Source organism: Narcine bancroftii, chromosome 1 (assembly GCF_036971445.1).
Source record: "Narcine bancroftii isolate sNarBan1 chromosome 1, sNarBan1.hap1, whole genome shotgun sequence".
In the NCBI taxonomy this organism is placed as follows: Eukaryota; Metazoa; Chordata; class Chondrichthyes; order Torpediniformes; family Narcinidae; genus Narcine; species Narcine bancroftii.
This window is the reverse complement of record NC_091469.1, coordinates 284,805,715-284,821,540: the sequence shown is the minus strand read 5'-3', so window position 1 is coordinate 284,821,540 and position 15,826 is coordinate 284,805,715. Positions and strand designations below refer to the sequence as shown.

Genomic DNA, 15,826 nt, shown 5'->3' with positions numbered 1-15,826 from the left:
CTTGAAGGATGGTAGATTTGCACTTGTTCCTACTTAAGATTGGAAAAGTAAAGGCAAGCATCATTATGTTTTTTTAAACACTTGGAGTACACATTTGGTAATATTTCATTGCTCTTACAAAGTCACCTGTGAGGAAGCTAGTGGATTTTCCATCTAAAAGTGCTTAATTTATATGAAAATATTTTTGATTTATGCTGATTAGATCAGCGGGAGGCATGTGAGACCTTTGGAGGAGGATTGAGGGTTTTTTTTCTGACTGAAACAAATGGGGCTTGAGGGGATGCTAAATGGTCTCAGCGCTTCTGTGCAATACCTTGAGTTCAGGTATTCAATATATAGACTGATATAGATGGAGAGGAGGGAGGGACAGCAGGTTTGACAATACTCCAAGGTTTCTTGTGGTCTTGGGTGAAGCAGTTCCAATACCACTTCGTGATGCACTCTGACATAATAGTTTCAGTGATTTAATGGTTGTTGATGTGGCCACCAGAGAGAAAACCTCTTTACTGACAAATTCTGGTCCTGGAAGCGAAATCTTTTCATTATTGGGAAATTTTAATCACATTGTGTGCCCAGCACTCTCCAAGGATGAAATGTTCTATCTTCAATTAATCTTTGCAAAACATTTTGAGTAAATGCCTTTAGGTGAGAAACCAGAGTGTGGAGTGCTTAAAGGGAATACAATTGCAATGTACATCTTTTATTCATTTCTTTGCTATTTAAGAGGGCATTTAGCTCATTTATACTGCACTGCATTTCCCTGCACATGCCCATCAACCTCACCCTGATTTTCCACCCATGTGGAGGGTAATTTATTGCAATAACCTATCATTCAACGCACCTTTGGTATATGGGAGGAATCCAGAGAAGCTGAGGGAAACCCATGTGGTCGCGGGGAGAATGTACAAACTCCACATGGTGTCAGAGTTCATGATTGAACTTAGATTGCTGAAGCTGTGACACCCCAACACTGCCTCTCCCTCACCACTTTGTTTGGGCAGCTGCCAACATTTTGTTCATACCTTGATGAAAGGCTCAAGCCCGAAACATTGGTTATGTATCGTTATCTTTGCTATATAATGTACATGTTTGACCTGCTGAGTTTCTCCAGCACTGTGCTTTTACACTAACACTGCCTGCTGTGCCACTGTGCTGCCCTCAATAGATGTCAATGAATGAAAATTCAAATAAATTTTGTGTGAGATTTCCAAAGTTATGCTGCATTTGAATGTTGGCATCTCAGGCTATTCTCAAAGTGCAGATAATTAAGAAAAGTAGCAGTCTTTTGAGTCAGGTACTAAAAGATTTGTCCTTCATCCTCCATTAATCTATATATTTTGAACACCTAACTGGTGTGCAGAAATGCATTAGGAGACTAAATAGATGTGATGATAGGCAGTAATGTATCTAAACTAGTCATGTGAGGCAAAACTGGATTTTATGAAAACTGAAGTTTGTTTGGTTTGTCATTGTCCTTATGTTTCTGCTTTTGAGATGATGTTTGACGATTATTTTTGCATTATTCAAATAGAATACAGTTAATCCTGAGTAATTTCATTTGGGCTAATCTGTACAAATTAATTAAACGATGGTTCAAGCCAATTTGACAGATTCTATACTGTAGTTTTGATATTCTTTCTCATTTTCAAAATAAGATGGGTTATAGATCAAATTTTGAACTTGTCGTGGTGCCTCAAAAAGATTGTGAAAAACCTGAATGTTTTCTGCAAACTGACTAAGTGTTACCTTCCTGACGCAGAATGAAAGTGAACGGTTGCAGAATCAACTGTCCCTTTTGCGGAGCCAGCAAAGTCGTGAATTTGAACAACACCAGCATCTTGTTTCCAGCCTTAATGAACAGTTAAAAGGGTAGGAACATAAATCCCTGTCTCATATTGATGTGAGTGGAGCAAGAGTAAAATCCGATTTCCATAATTGGAATGCCACTTTTTTTTCTTGGCTTTGGGACTCAACTACCAATAACACTGACATTTTGTGAGGGTTATGATCCATCTTGTAAATTCCAGGAAATTTGTATGTGATGCATTTGTCAAATGTGGTTCCCATCTTCTTGTCAGTATTAGTAACAGCATCTTTTTGTTATGATGTAGGAAGCCAATTAACCACTGTTTTTGCTGGCTTGGAGGAATCCATTCAATCTTATTCCCTCACTACTTTTCTCATTTCTCCACCAATGCTAGGGGTATTTTAAAGTAGCCAATTGATCTACTAGCCCATGTTAGACATCTCAAAAATTAGAAAAATGCCACCTGCACTGACTCTACAAAATAAATTCCAAATTCATTCACAGGATGGGTGTTGGGTGTCCTTTTCCAGCCCAGTCCCCATTATTAAGTCTTGGGTGATGCTCAATTTGTACACTTTGTGGGGGTGGTGTGCAGTGACCCTGAATATATGATATCAGGCTTGCTAAACAAGAGCTCTACCCCCAGCTGAACACAAATCTGCTGGAGAAACTCAGTGGGTCAAGTAACATCAGTGGGGGAAGGAGGGGGGGGGGTCAATGTTTGTCTCCATCACATTAGATGTGTGTCTATGCATTAGTCACATCGTACTATAATATTTTGGGTGGTGTTTTGATTTTTTTTTCTCTCAACACCTATTGGGGATATATATTTTTGTTTAGTTTTGTGTTTATAGATACTATGGTATCTTCTTTCCTTTTTTTTGTCTCTATTACTTTTCTATCTTATTCTTTTTTTACTGGAGCTGTCGGCAGATCTGGGTCCATAACATAATATAATATTGGAATCTCAGGGAGAAGAATATTGGAAGGATATAAATGAGGCATCAAAATTGGATATAGGGGAGCACAAAGAAATTCACATCATTTATGTACTCTTCACTTCAATTGGGTACTCAAAACAAAGCTGATAAGACCTGGTCGAATTTATGTCATGATTGTATGACCAGTACAATTAATGTAAGATATAGGCTGGTGCAATAAGGGGGAACTTCTTCACATAGAAAGTGGTGGGAGTGTGGAACAAGCTACCAGCTGATGGTGAATGTGGGCTCAATTTTAACATTTAAGAATTTGAATAGGTACATGGATGGGAGGGCTATGGGCTGGGTGCAGATCAGTGTGACCAGGCAGAAAAATAGTTTGGCACAGACTAGAAGGGCTGAAAGTCCTGTTTATGTGCTATAATGTTCTATAGAATATATGGAGGCCAAGTGGAAATAGCAGAAGGAGCACATATCCCAAAATATTCACCTGGTCAAGCACCAGCTGCCTCACCTGAGAAAGATTCTACTGACCTCCACTAATTCTCTGTGGCTATCACAGATCTGCAGTACTGGAATGGAAGCAATCTTTCACCTTAAGGGACTTTAGAAGAAGAGAAAACTGCCTGGATGTAGATGTCCTGATCCATTTAAGATCATAGGACAGGTCATTTTATTTTACCCAGCTTCTAATTTCTTCTATTTCTTCTGCTGTGAAAACAACATGTAATTTTGTATATTCTCACTAAATCTCCCACTGAACCACGTTTCTTCTTTAGCTCCTTATTTTCCACTGTCCTCTGAATGTTATGTGTAATGTTATAAAAGTTGAACTCTAAACTGAGTGGCATTGATGTTAATCTGTAGAGTCAGCGACAGGAAAGACTACCTGGAAACGTCACTGGCAGAAAAGGAACACGTATTGGCAGAAACCTTAGCAAAGTTAACACAGCTGAATCAGTGCAAGGAATCCTTGACTGCCCAAGAAATAACCAGTCAAAACCTTGCTGAAAAACTATTGCACGCTGAAGAAGATGTAAGCATTCTGACATGTTCATACTGCAACCCATCACACTGAAATCAAGTTTCATTAATTTTACCATTTTGTTTGTGTCTAAATTTATGCTTTCTTTTCACTTGGGCAATCTATTCACAGTGCAAAAAGATCCTTTGCAATCGGCACTGCCTGTAAGGAGTTTGTATGTTCTCCTCATGTCCACTTGTTGCATCCAGGTTCTCCGGTCTCCCATCCTCCAAAAACATATGGGGTTTGTATTTGGGCAGCATGGGCTCATGGGCTGGAAGGGCCTGTTACTATGCAGTATGTCTAAAATAAAAAAATCTTTCAACTTATCTGTCCCTTCTACTCGTACTGCTCTTGATACACATCGATCTCTCAAATTATACAACATCTTCATACTGTATGTATAAGATGTTGTATTGTAAAATGACTTGTGTGTTGCACTTCTCTGCATTGCCCATAAAACCAGCCCTACTGTAATTTTGTAATTTTGTTATTGATATAATTTAAGACTCAACTCCAAAATTAATACAAGTTCAGTTGATTTGTAAGCTTCAGTGTCCGCTTCTTTAAGTAATCCAGTTCTATCTTTAAAACTGCTGAATCTGAGACGGCAATCAATTCAAATTTATAGCTTAAAAAAAAAATCTTGATTTTCTTTCAGCTCCTCCTCACAAACATTAGGGTTTTCACTGACCTTGTCATAGCAATCCCAAAATATTTTGTTTGCGTATTACCTCTAGCACAGACATTTTTCATTTTGCTTTTGAAAATAGTAGTTGTTACCATGTCTCTATAACACATAAAAATGAATGATATTTAGTAGTTTCTTGTCTTCTTTTTATCAGCTTGGATGCGTAATGAAGAAATGCAGTGCTTTTGAAGTAGAGTGTGGTGAGCTGAAAAATACAGTCCTGGACCTTTCAGAGAAGTTATCTTCAAACAATGAAAAAGTATGACTTTTCACAGGCAGAAATATAGCCAATAAAAGTTATTGTTGATGGAATATTAGGGCTATGGGTAAAAATAGGGGAAAGTGGATAGTTCTTCCATAGAGTCAACACAAAACTAAGGCCCAATAAAATTTTGTGTTGTAAAAGAGTGGCAGAGTTAGCATGGAGGGAGGATGGCACGGTTAAGCATCGTGGTTAAGCACAACGCTGCTACAGCCCTAGTGATTGGGACTGGGGTTCGAATCCCTTGCTGTTTGTAAGGAGTTTGTACGTTCTCCCTGTGTCTGCGTGGGTTTCCTGTGGGTGCTCCGGTTTCCACCCACTCTTCAAAACGTACCGGGGATTGTAGACCAGTTGGGCATAATTGGGTGAAAGGGCTTATTGCTGAGCTGTATATCTAAAGTGTTATCAAGCTATTTTATTTTATATTCGTCCTGGTGGATGATTGCATAGTTTCTATTTTTCTGTGGATATCTAATTAAAAATTTTTGTGTTTGAACAAGACAAATTACCTTGAAATTATATAATTTAATCTTAAGTTATTGGGCATTTTGTTGCTGATTTTTTTGGTCTAAATGTTTCTAGAATGTAGGATCACATCATTCAGTCTTTCTTTTTCAAAATCTAATGTATTTCAATTTCAGATTGTTATAAAAAGTAAACCTGAAGATATTTGCTGTATTGTGTGTCACAGCTGAACATAAATATCTTCCTTTGTGATATTCAGGTTCAGAAACAGGAGGCTGCAATGGAGGGCCAGCGCCAAGACCTGGAGCAGGCAAATGATGAGCTGGAGCGACTCAATTTGAGCCACTTGGAGGAGCGTGCCCGCCTCATTGCTGACTTGCAAAGCTGCGAAAGAGAAATTGACGCTCTTAAAGAGATCATTGTGGAGAAGGAGCATGAAAACTCTGCACTTTCTGATAGGATGATGGAATATTCAGATGAAAATGAGGAATTGAAGGAGCAAAACAGAAGTAAAGAGCAGGAGACTGGAGAACTGCAAGTGGCCTTGATTAAAGTTGAAAGGGAAATTTTGTTGTTGAAGGAGACTCAATCTGCTGACAGTCAGACAATGAACAACAACCTTTCTTTGTTAGTAGATCAGCTTTCCAACATGGAGTCTGACTTGCATAATGCCAAAAGTGAACTTGATGCTAAGGAGAAAAAGATTGTGATTTTAATGGATCAGATTAGAGTAAATAATGACACCATTCAAAACCTTCATTCAGAGTTACATCAACAGAATGTGTTAAATCAAGCTCATCTTGCTGAATGTGGACCTCGGATATTGTCACTTGAAAATAAAGTTGCCGTAACCACTGGAAATCTTCAAGAAATTAAGGTCACAAACCAGAAAGAAATTGAAAAACTGAAGGCTCAGTTGGCTGAAAGCAGTTCAGCAAAAGAAAAACTTCTCATTTCAATCCAAGAGAAAGAAGAAAAAGAGCTTTGTTTGGAGAATGAATTGAAAGCTTTGAAAAACCATTGTAATAACCTTGTAGCTGAGAACATTGGAAAAGAAGAAGAGCTCGGGAAACTATTCAAACAACTGGAAGCTCGCAAAGAAGCTGAAGGGAAACTGCAGGAGATGCAAGGTATTGTTGCCTCTTTGGAGCAGAAGCTTCAAGTGATTGAAGAAAAGAATTCTCAATTGATGCTTGAAGTACAGACTAAAGAAACTGAAAGGAAAGACTTGAAGAAACAGATGGATGAGATGAGCAAGCTGGTTATTGACTTGCAAAACCAAACAAAAGCTCTTGATGCCACAAATGTACAGTTGCGGGTAACAGTGGAAGATCAAGTTCGAAGCCTTTCAGAGCAAGTTAACCTTGTAACAGAATTAAAGGATAATGCCGCAAGTAACTTCAAGCTGAACTCCATTTTGGAGTGCAGTATGAAAGACATGTCTATTGAAAATGAAAGCCTCAAGGCACTTTTAAGTGATAAGGAAAATGAGCTATGGAAACAAAATGATGTTGTGCAGCAATTAGAGAGTAAAATAGCCTCTGAAGTAGAGCAGATTTTACAGCACAAAAGCATGATCTTCCAGTTGCAACAAGAAAAAGAAGCATTAACTGCAAAATTAGAACTTTCAAAAGCTTTGGAAGAAAAGAGATTAACAGTGGAACAGCAGTTGCATGAAAAGATAAATGAATGTAACACTCTGAAAGACGAAATTTTAGAGCATCGACAAACTACTGAGCAAATCCAATGGCAAATGCAGAGCGTCACAGTGCAGCTGGAAGAACTTCAGCTTTCAAACCATGAGAAGGAAGTTGCCTTGAACAGTAAAAGTGCTGAAAGCACTTCCATACAAATCCTGTTACACAAAGAGCAAGAGGCAACAATGGAGTTACAAGATCAAGTTCAAACACTTGGTGCTGAGCTCGGGGTCAAGACCGTGGCTTTGGAAGAAAAGTTATCTGAATTGGATGGCCTGCAAGAGACATTAAGCCAGCAGCACCTTACAATTAGAAAGTTGGAAAGTCAAGTTCAGGAACTGAGAGAAGGAAGTAAAAAACTCAGGCAGTGGTTAAATGATAAAGAATCACTCCTCAATGTTAAGTCTGTTGAAGGCTATGACTTGCAAGGACAACTTGACCAGAAAACCGACATGGTTTTACTGTTACAGAAACAAATGGATGTGCTAAATGTTGACAAGGAGCATCTTCAGAATGAGAATAAAGAGCTTCAAGCATCTTTAAGTAAGTGGACTGCTGAGCACAGTCAGCTGCAGAGAAGGGTGAATGAGTATGAGCTCACAGCATCTGTTGTACAGGATCAGACACAGGCACTCGGCACTGAGAATTGTAGGCTTGCAGTGGAACTGGAAGCAATGAAGTCTGATGTTCAAAACAAAGACAAGGAGACTGCAAGTCTTCAGGATCTTTTGTCACTAAAAGAGGGCACGATAATCTCATTGAACAAACAAGTCAATGATTTAAATGCTACCACTCGAAAGCTTAACTTGGATCTTGAAGAAAAACAGAGGTCATTGGACCAGCAAGCAATATTACTGCAGCAGCTCCAGGCTAGGATTTCACAAAATGAAGAGCAGCTTGGCCAATGTGCACAGAAAATTTCAGACCTGCAGCATCAGGAGCAAGTTCTGCAGTGTGAAGCAAGACAGCTCAAGCTGACTCTGCAAGAGAAAGAGAAAGCCCTGCACCAACAGATAGATGAGTGTGGACATCTCCAGAAGAAAGCAGCAGAGCACGGTGCACTGAAAGTGCAATCCATGGAAACTATTTCAAAACTTGAAAACCAAATCCAAGACTTGACCTTCAAAGCTCATGAACTGAAGCGTACCCTTGAGGAAAGGGACTCGTTGCTGGCCTGCAAAGTTGAAGATTGTGTCAAACTTAAGACCGCCCATTCTGAAATGGATGAAATTGTTTTGCAACTTAAAGCACAGCTGGCAACTGCCAGCTCTGAAGCTAAAATACTGAAAAGTACTATTAAGGAAAAGGAATTATCCCTCTCGCAGATCAAGGAGGGTGCTGCAGCTTGCAAGAAAGATTTGATGTTACAGATGGAGGTAAAAGAAACTCGAGCTGAAACACTCCGTCAAAAGTTTATTGATCTTGAGCATTCATTTTCACAATTAAGTGATCAAGTGAAACAACAGAATTCTGAAATGAATCAATTAAGGGAAACTATTGCATGTAAAGAGGCTTCAATTTTGGAGCAGAGTAAACTTGTCAAGAAATTGGAAAACAAAGCAAGTGAGAGTGATTTGTTAAAATCGCAATTCAATGAGAGCACAGAGATGGTTTCAGAACTCCAAAGTAAAGTACAATGTGCATACGCCGATTCAAAGCAACGTGAGCAGTTACTGGAGGAGAAAGAAACTGCTTTTAGCCACCTACAGGAAAGATATGCTGCACAATCTGAGCAGTTCAAGGAACTTCATAGAGAGCTGAGTAGGAAGAATGAGGAAATAGCAGGATTTCAGACAGTACTTCGTGAAAAGGATGTCATTATTCAAACCACAGAGTGTAATGCCAATACTTTAATGGCTGAAATTGGGTCACTAAAAGAGCAACTGCAAAAGAGTCATTTATCATTAAATCACTGTGAAAATATCTTGAAACAGAAAGAGGAAATGCTTACTATCAATCAAAAGAATATGGATAGTCGGATTGCAGCTCTAAGTGCACAAAACCTTCAGTATAAAGAAGCAATAGAACAGCTTGAGTTAGTTAATCACGATTTGAAGCAAAATGACACGATTCTTCAGAGTAAATACTCGGACCAGGTGCAGCACGTGAAGAACCTTGAGGTGCAACTGAAAAATCTGAACGAAAAGTCAGTGCAAGACCATCAAGAAAGGCTGATGCAGATTGATAATCTTCATCAGCAGTGTGATCAACTCAGGAAAGAAAATTCTGCACTGGATTGCCAGTTGAACACAGTGAGAGCTGAGAAGGAGGAAATGAATGCTTCCAATCAGAAGCGATTACAACAAAAATCAGAAGAGTTGGAGGTGCTTGAAGAGAAACTTGTAAAACTTTGTGAGGTACAGCAACTTGAGGTTTCGCAACAGCTGAGGGATGAAAATGAATATCTTCAGAAACAGGTCAGTCTTAAATCAGAGGAAATATTGATAGTGAAATTAGAAGTTCAAAAATTAGAGCAAAGTCTGAAAGAATCAGAAAGGAATCAGTTGGCAGAATTGGATAAAGAAACTGAGCAAAATAGTCTGCAGACTGAAAAATTGAACTTTCTAGGAAATCAAATAGAGTCAAAGGATGTTAAAATTGATAGCTTACAAAAAGATCTAGATAATTTGCAAGAAAAGTTTTCAAAACAAACTTCACAATTACAAATCACTGCAAATCACCTGAAAGAACAAGAATCACTGGTGTCTAACCTCAGTCAGAAACTCATTGAGAAACAATCTGGATTGGATGAATTGTCAGCTTTGGTTTCAAATCATGAAATTGCTCTGAGTGAGTTGAAACTTGCTCTGTCAGAAAAAGAAAAAGAGAAATTGCAGAGTAGTATTGCTGTCAGTGAGCATGATATTTTGGAAAGTACAAAAAGTTTTGCAGATAAATTGATGTGTTTTGAAGAAGAGAAGCTTTTGCTCCACAATGAGCTCACCCAAACTAAATTAAATCACCAGTTGGAGCTCAAAAATTTACATAGACAGATAGCTGATCTTCAGGGTAAACTGGAGAAATCACAAGGTCAGCTGAGTGAAAGAGAAACAGCTTCAGATGAAAGTTTGCAGCAAAGTAGTTCATTGCAGGAGCAACTCAAAGGTTTGGAGCTGGAACTTGAAAAGAAATCCCAGCATTTGGAGGATGCGGTGAATGAGGGGGCCAAACATTTTGATAACCTGCAAAAGAAAGAACATGAAAGACAAATTCTGGCCATGCAAATAACCCAGCAACAAGAACTGGTGGCTTCTTTCAGTCAACAACTGAGGGAGGAGGATGTTTCCACAATGCAGCTTTCAAAATCTATTTCAAGGGAAATGGTTAAAACAGCAGATGTAGAAAAACATTTGACTGATGAAATGCAAGAGCTTAAGTTGAGAAACTGTGTTTCTAATGAAAAGATTGCCCGCTTTACATGTGAACTAGAGCAGCTTAAGAAACAGCTGGAGAAGCAAGATGCTCTTCTAAATGCAAAGGAGGAACAGTATCAAGGTATTGCTACTGAAAATGAGCAGCTGCGTTCACAGACCCAAGTACTGACCAAGGAGTGGGACTTGCTCAAGAAGAAATTTCAAGCTGCCCTATTAACCAGGCGGGACCTAATGAAGAAAGTTGAAGAGTTGCAGCAAGCTCATGCTGCTGATTTAGACAAAAGCAAACAAGTCGAAGAATTGCAGAGTAGTTGCAGAATGCTGGAAAGTCAAGTGAGAAGTGGACAGAAGGAGTTTAAAGAGCTCGAAGTGCACCTTGAAATTCTCAAACAACAGCTGCTCGAAAAGGATGGTGATATAAATATCCTTAGCGAGACCCTTTCCACAAAAGAAGCCTTCATAGAAAAATTACAGAAAAATGTCAGTCAGTGTGAAGCAGAGAAAGGAACTCTGTCTGCCGAGTTATTTAAAATTGTTAAGGAAAAAGATTCCTCCATTTCACAACTCCAATCCATTTTAGCAGAAAAAGAGAAGGCATTTGAAGATGAGCGATATCAGTATAATTCAAACCTCAAAACACTCAAAACTGCATTGTCTAAAATACCTGAATATTCAAACACACAATTACCTGATAAAACTCAAGCTTTCAGTGATGGTGGTGTTACTGAGATTGTGGATAAGCTAAATGAACTCCAACAAGAAAAAGAACACTTACAGAAGAAGCTGAAGGCTGCACTTTTGGCACGAAAGGAAACTATCAAAAAGGCTCAAGAGAAAGATAGACATCACAAAGAGCAGCTGTCACAACAGGAGGAGGAGTACAATCACATGTTAGAAAACCTTTCAGCACAAAGCAAAGAGTTAGAGGATGTTAAAGAGGAGCTGGTGGCACTCCAAGCTGTACATCAGAGAAAGCAAACAGAGCTCGAACATAAAGAAGACTTCATATGGAGTTTGGAAAAGCAGCTACATTCAGCCAATATTTTGCTTAAAGATAAAGAAAAAATGGTGGAACAGCTTAAAGTTCAGCTTGAAGAAGAAGAGAGCAAAATGCTTACATTTGAAGGTCAGCGCAATGAAATTCAAGCCCTTGAAAATAAATTAGCTGGCATGATTTCCACATTATCTGACAAAGAGGCTGCCATGAAAAACCATGAAGATAGCAGCAAACATCTGCAGCAAGAAAAAATGGAGTTGGGATACTCACAAGCCAGACTTGCTGAAAAATCAGAAGAGGTAGAAATGCTGAAGCAATCCATAATTAGTCTGGAGCAACAGCTACAAGAAGAAAAGGAAAGGCAGACAGCAGAGATTCTCTGGCTTCAAAATCATTGGAATTCAACCCAAGGCGAAGCCCAAACCCTCAAAATTGCTCTCGAGGAAGCGATGAAAGATAAAGAGAATTACTCTCATTCTTTAGCAACCAAAGCAGCAGATATGGATTGTCTCAAAACACAACTGCTGGATTTAAACAGTGAGAAAGATAATCTCCAGACACAGCTAGCTGCCTTTCAAGTGCAGAACGCAGAGCTTAAAGCTGTATTGAAAGAGTCTTGGCCACCTCAGGAGGAGGAGAGGGTAGATGCAACTCCGTTATTGGCTGTGCAGTCAGAGCTGGTGAAGGCCTGTAAGAATTTAGAAGACCGAGAGAGTGCCATTAAGTTACTGGAAGGCACATTGTCTGAGAAGGAAAAACATATCGAGGAGCTGGAATTGCAAATACAAAAACAAGCAATCTTTCACAACGCACAGAATGAAAGAACAAAGGCTTGCACCAGTCAGGTTCAGCAGAGGTCAGCAGATAGTTCTGAGGAAAACAAGTCTAAAGAGCTGATGCAGAGAAAACTACAAGCAGCGCTTGTATCTCGGAGAGAGGTCCTGAAAGTAAACAAATCTCTGAAGCATGACATTAATGTTTTAACATCTGAAAAGGAAGAACTTTTTTCCAAGATTTCTACACTTGAAAGAAACTTGTCTCAAACAAAGGAACAACTGGAGCTCTTGCAACAAGCAGCATTAGTACACCAGGAAGAGAAGAGGAGGCTTCTTTTTGAAGTTGATAGCGTATTTGCAGAGAAACAGAACTTAAGTGCTGTCTGTGAAAGTCTGAAGCAAACACTGGAAATCCTAACTCAAGAGAAGCAACAATATTCTCATCAGTTGGACTCGCTGAAAAATTCCCAGACAGCAGAGTTGTCAGAGTGGAAGCTGAAACACAATGAACTAAAGCATGAGTATGAGTCCCTTTTACAATCCTATGAAAATATTGGAAATGAAATGGATAAGATGAGGCAGATAGTTGAGACAGCAAGGAAAGAGAAACAGGATGTTTTCTTCAAACTCCGCGATGTCGAGGCTGAACGACGAAACACTGAGAGACAGCTTGAGGAGGCTGCCGATGAAAATGAAAAAGTAAAGGAAAAAATGAGAAAGTTTGCAAAATCTAAGCAGCAACGAGTTCAGGAGCTTGAGGAAGAGATTGAAAAAATGAGAAACGAGTTGCAGGCTATTTCTACTGCAAAGCAAAGTCACACCAGTGAATTGTCTGCACAATATAATCAGCTCCGGGAAGAAAACTTGTTACTGAAGCAAACTTTTGAGGATCTTAAAACAGAATTTGACAAAACCCAAAAAGAGAGAGAGTATCTGCTGAATGAATTTAATTCATCCTTGTCTATCATGGAGGAGCTACAGGATGAAGATGCATTTGATCATTCCAATATCAAGTCCCCAATAAATGAACCACTGTCTTCAGAAATGCAGTCCCTGGAGGACACACTTACAGACCAGGAGGAAGAGGTCTCCATTTTGGAACAAACAAGACCATTGTTGTCTGAGAAGATTCACCAGTTAGGGTCTTGCCTCACAGTGAAGATGCATGAAAGAAACAGTATAATTTCACAGCTTCAACAAGGAATAAAAGCTTGTCAGCTTGAGACTGTAAACTTAAATGAAAAAGTCAAAATTTTAGAGGATGACAAATCTCTTCTCCAGGAAGAACTTGAAAATGTGCAGGAAATGTCAGACAAGGTCAAAAATGAGAAGGAGTATCTAGAGGCAGAATTACTTCAAAATGTTGACAAGATTGATCAGTTAACTGAAGCATTAAAGACACTTCATCTACAGAACGAATCACTTGTCAACGAATTAGACTGCTTCAAAGAAGAGAAACGTCATTTAATCAGAGAAAAAGAGGCCCAAGAAGTAAAACTGGTGAGAGAATTTGAGGAGCGTCTCCGGTCTGCTCAGAGGGGTAAGACCACATCCAAGAGTGAAACCAAGGAGCTGCAAGAACTGTTAAAAGAGAAACACCAGGAAATAATTCAGTTACAGAAGGACTGCATCAAGTACCAAGAACTCATTTTGGACTTGGAGCGAAGTGTCAAAACATCAGAGTCTACCTGTGAAGGAATGGGCAGGAAACTGGAGTCGATGACTGCAAAAGCTTCTGATTCTGAAAGACAAGTCAAATTTGTTCAAGAAGAACTTGCAACTTATAAAGTCTTGCTCCGTGACACCAGAACTGAAGCCGAAAGCGCTAGCATGAAGTGCTCGAGGTTAATAGAAGACCTGCGGAAGAATGAAGAGAAGACAAAAGCTCAAATTACTGAAAAAGAGAAAGAGCTCCTTGAGATTTTGGATCAACAGAAAACAATTCATCAAAAAGAGATGCTAAGTTATCAGGACAAACTGGATTTGATGGAGCGGGACAAAGATAGAGTGGTTGGAGAAATCTTAGAATTACAAGCTGAAATAAATGGCCGGGATCTTTTCATAAAAAAGCTGCGGGATGAGCTGAATAACAATTTGGCTAAACTGGCAGCATTCACCAAATCGATGTCCTCTCTTCAAGATGACAGAGACAGGATCATTGAAGAGGCCAAAAAATGGGAGACTCGATTCCAAGACACCATCCAAAGTAAGGAAAATCAAGTGCAAGTAAAGGAAGAAATGTTACAAAAACTTAACGAGGAGGTGAAAATAAAATCATTCAACCTTCAAGAACTCCAATTCAGAGCATCAAAGCTAGAGCAGACAATAAATGAACTAAGTGCGGGGAGTGTGGATGCTGAAATCAAGCATCGAAGTGAAATGATCAAGATGAAAGAAGTTATTTGCAAGCAGTCAGAAAAAATTGAAGAGATGGAAGGGTCATTAAAAGACAAGGAGGCAGCCATGTCCAAATTGTTGCAGGAAAATGATTCTTTAGGCACACAGCTGTCTGACGCGAGCCAGTCTGTGACAGAATTGAAAGTATCAGAGCAAGCCCTGATAAAAGATCTGGCAGATAAAGAGTGCGAGAGTCATCAGCTTCAGACTGAGAATGAGAAATTGCAGGCTGATCTTCGGAAACAGGGTGCCATTTCCCAGCAACTGAAGCTCATGTTGACCAACAAAGATGCAGAGATCTCAAAACTTGTCTCATCAAAAGACAGTGAAATTTCAGAATATGTCCTGGAAGCCCAGCAGCAACAGGAAAAGCAAGTAGATGACTATGAAAAGAAGTTGAAGATTCTCCATCAGGACAACCAGAGAGGAGCCAGTGATATGAAAGAGTTCAAGGTTCAGCTTAATAAGGTGAGGGAAGAAAGGGACAAAGCTGTTGGTAAAGTGGATGCCTTCACAAAGTCCATGGCCTCTCTGCAAGATGACCGGGACCGCATCTTATCAGAATACATGCAACTTGAACAGCGACATCTCGACATGCTCAGCCAGAAGGATTGCATTATTCAGGAGAGTGCAACTGAAAACAATGAAATGAAGCAAGAGCTCAGAAATATGCTCAACCAGGTGGATGACCTTAATTCTGAAAATGCAATGCTGAAAGCACAGTTGGCTAAATATAGGGAGGAGCTCAACCAGGTTTTATCATTGAAAGATAATCAGTTGAAGGAGCTGTTGCAGAAACACTTGCAGCAAATTAAGAATCTGGAGAATGAAAGGTCCAGCTTTGAAGAGCAATGGAGAGTTGCACAAAGTTCCCTTGAAAAAAGTAATGAAAGCCTGACGTCCTTGCAAGAGGAGAATACGCGAATTTTGGAACAATTTACAGAGCACAAGGCTGTTGGATCACAAAAGGAAGATGATAAATCTGAAGCAAGCAAGAGGCTGCTAATTCTAGAGCTCCAAAAAAAGCTTGAAGAAAAAACTATGGAATGTGAAGAACTCAAAAGAGAGAGCAATTTTAGAGGAGCTGACTTCAAAGAACTTGAAAGCAAATTTACTGAAGTTGAAAATCTGGCTCAATTAAAGGAAGGAATTAAAACATCTCAAAGTGCTGATGGGATATTGCACGAACAAACTGAGGAAAAATTGGTGGGATCATCATTTTCAATGATGGAGCAACGTCTTTTGGATGTTATAAATGAGAACAAAGAGTTCGCTTCTCGTACAGAATCGTTCGAAAAAATGTTGATGGCTCTGCAGAGCGAGAGGGACAGACTTCTGCTGGATATCTCCCAACTCCAGATCAGGCAAACAGATGACCTCAAGGTAGAAATTGCT

At 39.4% G+C, this 15,826-nt stretch overlaps 1 protein-coding gene across 1 annotated transcript in view; it reads left to right on the top strand.

Annotated features, from left to right (window-relative positions):
* Positions 1–15,826, top strand: part of LOC138745293 (golgin subfamily B member 1-like) — a 103,455-nt gene that overhangs the window by 75,947 nt on the left and 11,682 nt on the right. Inside the window, exons 19-22 of the mRNA XM_069902320.1 lie at positions 1,760–1,869; positions 3,616–3,784; positions 4,618–4,722; positions 5,450–15,814. Coding sequence (XP_069758421.1) covers positions 1,760–1,869; positions 3,616–3,784; positions 4,618–4,722; positions 5,450–15,814 — 10,749 coding nt within the window. The remainder of the gene's footprint in view (positions 1–1,759; positions 1,870–3,615; positions 3,785–4,617; positions 4,723–5,449; positions 15,815–15,826) is intronic.